The sequence below is a fragment of the Salmo trutta genome, chromosome 1 (genome assembly GCF_901001165.1).
Source record: "Salmo trutta chromosome 1, fSalTru1.1, whole genome shotgun sequence".
NCBI lineage: Eukaryota > Metazoa > Chordata > Actinopteri > Salmoniformes > Salmonidae > Salmo > Salmo trutta.
The window spans coordinates 75,703,067-75,711,305 of NC_042957.1; the positions used below are offsets into that span (position 1 = coordinate 75,703,067).

General features: G+C 40.6%; 1 protein-coding gene across 1 annotated transcript; it reads left to right on the forward strand.

Moving 5' to 3' along the window:
• Positions 1-563: 563 nt before the first annotated feature.
• On the forward strand, positions 564-8,239 carry LOC115207942 (zinc finger protein 664). The gene is made up of 3 exons (XM_029775570.1): positions 564-1,479; positions 5,922-6,099; positions 7,008-8,239. The coding sequence occupies exons 1-3, from the start codon at positions 1,471-1,473 to the stop codon at positions 8,138-8,140; spliced, it is 1,320 nt and encodes a 439-aa protein (XP_029631430.1). The 5' UTR covers positions 564-1,470; the 3' UTR covers positions 8,141-8,239.

An 8,239-nucleotide genomic window follows, 5' to 3' on the forward strand; every position in this document is an offset into this window, starting at 1 on the left:
ACCTAATTTTCAGTGTTTATTCCAAAACCCACATTTTCCCCCATTTCATTTTTGCCATTGGGATGGCTGAACGAGCCAAACGTATCTCATTTCCGAGTTTCAAGACTACAAGCTGGTGAGCTCGTATAGCTTGACATTGAAATGATTGGTTGACGGTAAGTGGGGGCGGTACTTCCTGTATAAACACAAACTCCCTTCCTTGACTACTTCCTTCCAGCAGTGTGTATCAGGGAGATTCCTAGATGTGAGACGTGTGCAGGAGGACCTGAAAGAAAGGAATGTGTAGTATTGATGGAACAAGTTGTGTGTGTAAACTGTAGGGGTACACATGATGCTGGAGATCAGACGTGTCCGGTGAGAGAAAGACAGGTTGAGGTTACCAGGATCACAAAAGGTGTCATATGCTGAGGCAGTGAAGAGAGTACTAGAGGAAGATGGGTCCAGGGTGAAGGATCCTGAGAGGATACCTGTGATTAGGCCGAGGTCAATAGAGAGTGATAGGAATAACATGCTTCAGTAAGATTCATTTTTTTGGAGTTCATGGCCATGGTTGTCAACCGTACTACAGGAATAGAATGTAAATCATAGTGGATAGATGTTGTGGTGGCAGCTGTAGATAAGTACTTGGGTGTACAATATTTTACTGCAGAATTACAAGGTGTTTTGAAGGATAATATCCCGTCCTTTCAGGCTGCTGGCCTGGTGTAGAATCAGAGGGACAAAGTAGTGGAATATTGATGAGGTTGTAATGGGTGTAGGGTTAGTTGGTTTTTCACAAAGTGTATTGAATTAATACTACAGAATAGTAGACTGATGCACAGCCAATACACTAGGTGGGGGCGTGCACCTATAATAATTGTTTGCTGACCGCCATAACACTAAAGAAGAAGAAGACCACTTCCTTCACAACGGTTCTGGATCTGGTCTGTGAAGCGGAAGAATTATAAATCAAAACAATTGGTCACATACTTGTGTTTAGCAGATGTTATTGCGGGTGTAGCGAAATGCTTGTAATACACTGACTACTGCGGAGGTTGCGTTGCTGTAAGTGCTATATGGTTCGCTGCACGTACAGCTCTGCTGTAATCAGTCTGGTATTTTATAGGCTTCCCTTACTGGGCATCAGACAATAAAACTATCTGGACTCTCGAAGAGGACGTTGTTCCAAGTGACGCTCGGGTAGAGTTAGACGATAACAGACAACAGGATTCTTGGTGAATAGGGTGTTGAACGTTTAATTGACTTTAATAGATTAAATCTTATCCAGGATCATTCTGAAGTAAGATTAGGCTACATCAGACATATATTTGTCACAACGTAAATCGAGTGTTGATATTTAAATTTACGTTTGCTCTGGTCTAGCTTTATTTGAATGCTGTGACAAGAAAGTAACTGTAGTGTAGGCTAGTTACAGATTTACTGTCACTTTTTTTTATTTGAAGAAACGCTGAAGAAAGAATAGTTTCAACGATGGATCGGGTAAGTTTGGTTTACTTTTATTAACAGTATGCCTACTGTGGTGTATAACATGTATAGGCCTAGTTTTAACAATGGTTGATCTTCCATATCCATTCGCTCCCTTTGAACAGCTGGACAAAATAAACAATGATGGTAATAAAAACCAGGGATATTTTGTCCTTCAGCAAAGTAGCCTACTAGCCTAAAGCACAGATTGATACAAGGCAATATGTAACGAGCAGGTTACGTCAGAACCATGGAGAAATAATGAGGCTAAGCTTACACCTTGCAGAAGCTAGTGTGTGGGTAAAATCACCAGGGAAGCCAAGCCAGAAAAATAGCCGTATTACATGTTGTGGTAATTGCGTTGTTATAACCTGTTAGTTTCTATGCCTTGACACTGCCGAGACAAGAAAACAATGGCAGAATACAATCAACCACACCTTTGTTACATCATACAACTAGAGAGCAACATCTGTCCTGTTAAGTTCACCAAAAATGTTGCATGTAACAGTTACATGACCTTCAGAATGGTTAAGCAAGTGAATGTTTCTGAATACTAAACAATTATTGATTTAGAGTTACCGCAAGTCGAAAAGGAAACAGGTGCTGCCTCCACTATTCTAGAACCATTTCAACTTCAACATCATCTAATTTAGTCTTCTACAGTGACAACTAAAAGATAACAAAAACCAGATTCTGAAATTGCATTTTTGTCCCTCCTAGTTTTATCATTGGAATGTGATACTAAATGTGGCAACGGTGTGCTTTGGGACCATGCGGATGCCTCCAAGACGTCGAGTAGGCTGTTTTGTAGTGTGTATCTGACTGGATAATTTTAAAAAATCATTATGACCCCCCCACACTTCTAAAACCAAAGTTGCGCCCCTGCCAAGAGGCGTCTATCCATGGTACTCATTTCTGTGTGTGCGTGCAAGTAGAAGAAAAAAAAACATGTTGTGTGTCCCAACTTATGTTCCCTGAACGGTCTAGGACTCTGTCATACAGTACACGCTTTTCGGGGTTTTTTTGTCCAAGGCTACCTGGCTAAGATGCTTGCACACTAGCCTTGTAACTTCTATTCATGGGCAACGATGCGCCAGGCCAGCTAGTTAATATCCCCTTTTCAAATTATGACTATTTTGTAAGTAATTGTGAGATGCTTATCTCACTACACACTGGCAAAAACAATTATATTTGGACAATTATTATTTTCTATTTTATTGTTTTAGATTCCCTTATATTATAGTTGTGAGTGTTCAGTATGTTCTGTGCCTACTTTGCTAAAATTATTGCGTTGGATTAAAATGGCACTATTCCTTCCATAAAGTGATGATTGGAATTAAAAGGTTTGAATAACTTTTTAGGTGGAACAGGTTTTATTACATTTGATCATTTATCACTCTGTTAGGGTTTGACCAACTATTTGTGTGCATATCCTATATAATATAACAATCTGTTTGCATAACCTATATAATATAACACAGATGCTATAATGATAAGTTTATTAACTATAAGATCATTGAATACTGCTATATGTTAGAGGAAGTGGCTCATGTGATGGTGGGTCATGTGGACAGAATGCTGATGCTTTAAAACAGGGTTTTGCAAGAGCTTTTCTGTAGAATAATAGCAATAACAGGATATGGGTGAAAGGTATATGCAGGGGGGTGTAAGGGTTTTAGAGAACTGTGCATTGTGCAGTCACAAGATGAGACATCCGCCAGAGACAACAGCTACGCCAGGAAACAGGAGTGCGTCCAGAGGTTGGGACCAACCTGCACGCCAACGATAGGCTGGAATAAGTCTAAACCATATTCTAGCCTCTACTATGACAGGCCCTCATGGAGAGGGAACTAAGTCTGTCCAGTATTTAAGGAAGAACTTGTGATGACATACCAGTTCTCTGTCTGCCCTGCGTGGTGTTACAGAGATCCCGTATATATGAACCACATATTTACCATTCAAGTGTTTGCATTAATTAAAGTACAAAGAAATCAGAAGTTACTAGGTGCTGACTATTTTGTTCTGATACCAGATTCGAATTGACGAGACCTGACAACTCTGACGTGCACATTTCTGTCCATTTAGACCCAAAATGTGCTACCTTTTTTGTAGCATTTCTGACAATGCTAACATCTTTTCAGCATATCTATGTAACCTGGTCAGCAACTTGGATGCTTGGCAACAATAAAGCTGCTCATAGCTAACGTTAGCTTGCTTGTCCACAGTTCAGCTAGCCTCTGTAGCTAGCTAACACCAGTCAGCTGAAAGTTTCTAGCTAGCTAACCTACAGGCAACGAAAGGTAGCTAGCTGTAATTGTTTATAGAAGAGTTGTTACACAAATAACTTCAGCCATTAGCTAGCTAGCTAGTTAGAACCAGACAACAAAAGCTGACATCAACACAGAAGCTGGCTAACGATAGCTAGTTCACATCCAAATGCCAGTCCTACATTTTTGCACAAAACATAGCTGCATCCGTTCAAAACCAAATTGTCACGCTGCTACCTTACAATGCTTGCAATGCAATGGACTTTTGCAACGCTAGCTAGCTAGCTACTCCATAGACCAAGCTATGTTAAGAGCTAACCATTTTTCACTGTCAGACAGGACACAAGTCTAACTGTAGCGGAGAAAACAAATACACATGTAAACAGCATGTTGCAACAGCAAATGCATGCTGGCTAGTATCAGGAAAAACTCAATTTAAAATATGCTTCTTCTGTCTTCTTTAAATTTTTAATCCAAATCTGTGCTGATCAACAGTGCCAAACTAAGAACTTTGCCATTTAACTGGCTTGATTATTTTTACAGCTCCGATCTGGATGCTGGACTAGCCCATGTGTTGGATATTTGTCAACAACCCTGCCATGCACGGCCATTCCAGTGGTGCGGTGCTAGGGGTGGGGGCTAATGGGGGCAAGATCATTTGTTATGAAATATTATTTTTTTCTCAGTAGCATGCATTGCTAAAACAAAGGTTTAAGGAAATTCAGGCAGGCACCACATTACTGCAAGACAAAATCATTCGGTCAATTAATCACGATGGTCTTGTAAAGCAGTGTATTAACTTAATTTAAACTATTAAACTAAATAAATAAATCATTTTGAAGACCCTGGTCCTTCCCCCACCAGCAGCCAACCAGCAGTGCAGCCACCAGTCACAGGTGTACCCTCAAGGAGGTATACTGACAGACGATACATTGCTTTATAAAATAAGCAACAACAGCTCAGACCAATTCCAGGATTTAATTGAATCATATGTTTTATAGTGTTAAATATGTAATTATAGTGTTGCATGTTTTATAATGTTAAAAAATGTTTTATGGTGTTACATAATATTTATAGTGTTAAATAATGGTAGGTCTACATCATTTTTCTTTGTATCTGCAGGAACAGGCCCTTACGCAAGCTCCACTTCTACCTACATAATATGTTAAGGAATCCGTAGTTATCTTTCTGTCCTCCCTAACTGTGTACTTGTTCACTATACCTTAACTGATTTGAAAGGAAATGGCTGTTATAAAACATATGGTGGATTCTCCCACTAGCCCATGACTCCACCAATCCAATGCCGTTTTTTTTCTCTTTGGTACAATTTTCATAAGTATGTTGTAGATTTTCGTAACTGTAAGTACAACGATGTTCCTGTCATTTATTAACCACACATTTAACAATCATTTAATCAAACTGCTAAAAACTGAATTACGAAAGCAAAATTATAAAGTGCCAAGTTTACGTACAGTATTTTTTTTTTTTAAGAAATTTGAAATGATGGTGTAGTGTACAATGTACTGCTGAAATACTTGGGTGGTAAATTACAGTTTATTCCACTCATTATCTGAATGTTGTTGATTTTTAGATGTGGCTGCTGTTACAGTAACAAGTCACATAGACAAGTGGATCTTGAGCAATGTTGTATGGGGCAGAAATTTCACCAGGCTACACAATACCTTTTTACTGTAGGTTTCTGCTACATGCCACAATACCCCTATATCTAATGGTTTCTTCTACGTATGTACTGTATAAGGATACTGAAACTATAAGACTGACATTTTTCTCAACATGCTCCAAAAGTGGTATAACGAGCAGCAATAGTTCTGGTGTTTGGGTATTTCATCACAGGTTATTTGAAAACAACATGATTTAGCAGGTGTTACCATCTTTCACATTCAGCCCGTATCTTGAAAGAGGGTGTGGAGCTTTTCGATTTGGTTCTGCTCTTTGTTCTACCATCAAGTTTTATACGTTTTTACATTTTGTAAAAAATATTCCAATTCCATTTAGAAAAATTTGCCAAAGTGAAATATACAAGACATTTGTGGAAAGTAATGAACGATTACACACTTCAGGAGAAAGTAGTTATTATAAGGATGCAGCCATCAATCAGAGATTTAGACTAAATTGATCAAATGTTTGGTCTAATGATATTCTATGACCAATACTTCCTGTGGTCTCCAGGACAGAGCTAGCCCATCCCCCTCCACTCTGCCAGAGTCCCCTGGTCACAACTCTCCTGGTAGCGCCTTACTGCTGGGTCTGAAGAGGGTGTCTGTGTGGCTGGTCGACTGCAGGAAAACACCAGGGCAGAGTGGAACTGTGAGAGAAGGACACGAGGAGGAAGATTTGATTTCATCAAGTAAGAACAATGGGGGGTGGATGAGACTACAATCTGTTTCTGTAACTTCTGTTAATTGATTGATAAACAGTATACACTCAGTAGCCAGTAAATTGTCGATCCGTTTCGTGAACGGAGGAGGTTGTACCTAATAAACTGGCCACGGAGTGTATTTATTGATGATGAGGGCGGCAGGTAGCCTAGTGGTTGCGGCCCACTTTTTGGAAGCAAACCACTCGATTTCGTCTCTGCGTTATATTGGCATCGAACATGTCACCCTCCCTAGGAGAGGGGTGACCTTGATAATTTATTGTTAAAACTAGAGGCTGCCTGGATCTTTAATTTAAAGACCCTTGCACCCTTCGGTCTCAACATAGACTTTGATCTTAAGCCATTCTTGTGATTATTGTGACTTTGCCATTATACTTGTTTGTAAGCTTGTGTAGTCTAAAATGAATCTATGATCGTATGCTATCCATTTGTTTTTTTGTATGTTCTTTGTATGCCATTTTTATATTTCAGAGTTAACCAATGATATTAGGCCACACTTGGCCATGATTACAGACACCTGTGTGTCTTTTGACACTATATAAACGAGTCATCTCACAGTGTTTGTGATCATACCCCGACAGCTTGGCTGTCGAAACGTTGGACATTACATTTTTGCATCTGAGCTCCTAGGGTGTGCGGCTCTCCCTTATTTTCAAGCCTAGTGGTTAAGGCCAGTAATCGCAAGGTTGCTGGTTTGAATCTCTGAGCCAACTAGGTAAAACATCTGTCTGTGCTCTTGAGCAAGGTACTTAACCCTGATTGCTCCTGTAAGACGCTCTGGATAAGAGCGTCTGCTAAATAACAAATTTTTACAAAAATGATATTATTTATGGACCTATATTTCCAAAACCTAGTTATTTAATGTTATTGTTTCACAGGGGAAACCCTGTACTGTTCTCTCAGTGGGAGGGGCTTATCATCTGGGGAGCCTCAACAACATCATGTTGCTGACGAGACAGAGAAGAGTCTCTCCAGATCAGAACATCCCAAGAAACACCAGCAGAGACGTACAGGGAAGAAACCTCACCACTGCTGCTCTGACTGTGGGAAGAGTTTCACAAGCCAGAGTGGCTTCATTATTCACTGTGATCAGTGTGGGAAGAGTTTTGCTGCATCTAACACCTTCAAATCTAATGTAAGAATTCATACAGGGGAGAAGCCTTACCCCTGCCTTGATTGTGGGAAAAGCTTTGTTAGTGCAGGAGCCTTGACCATACACCAGCGCATACACACAGGAGAGAAGCTTTATAGCTGTGATCAGTGTGGGAAGAGCTTTCCTCGAGCGTCCTCCCTGACTAGACACCAGGTAACACACACTGGAGTGAAGCCTTATAGCTGTGATCAGTGTGGGAAGAACTTTGCTGTATCAGAAAAACGAACCAGTCACCAGCGCACACACACAGGAGAGAAGCCTTATAGCTGTGATCAGTGTGGGAAGAGCTTTGCTGTAGCTTCCTCCCTAACTAGGCACCAGGTAATACACACTGGAGAGAGACCTCATCTCTGTCTATGTGGGAAGAGCTTTGCTCTAGCTTCCACCCTGACTATACACCAGCGTGTACACACTGGAGAGAAGCCTTATAGCTGTGATCAGTGTGGAAAGAGCTTTGCTGTATCGGAAAAACTAACTAGACACCAGCGAATACACACAGGAGAGAAGCCTTATAGCTGTGATCAGTGTGGGAAGAGCTTTGCTGTATCAGAAAAACTAACTATACACCAGCGAATACACACAGGAGAGAAGCCGTTTAGCTGTGATCAGTGTGGGAAGAGCTTTTCTCAATCAGTAAACCGGAATATACACCAGCTAACACACACAGAAGAAAAGCCTTACAGCTGTGATCAGTGTGGAAAGTGCTTTTCTCTAGTTTCCTCCCTGAAAATACACAAGCGAACACACACTGGAGAGAGAACCTATGTCTGTCTATGTGGGAAGAGCTTTGCTCGAGCTTCCACCCTGACTAAACACCAGCGAACACACACTGGAGAGAAAGAAGCCTTATATCTGTGATCAGTGTGGGAAGTGTTTCAGTCGGTTATGGACCCTTTATTCACACCAGTGAATGGGAAGAGTGGGAAGAGCTTTGTTCATTTAGGGCCAATGAGAAAA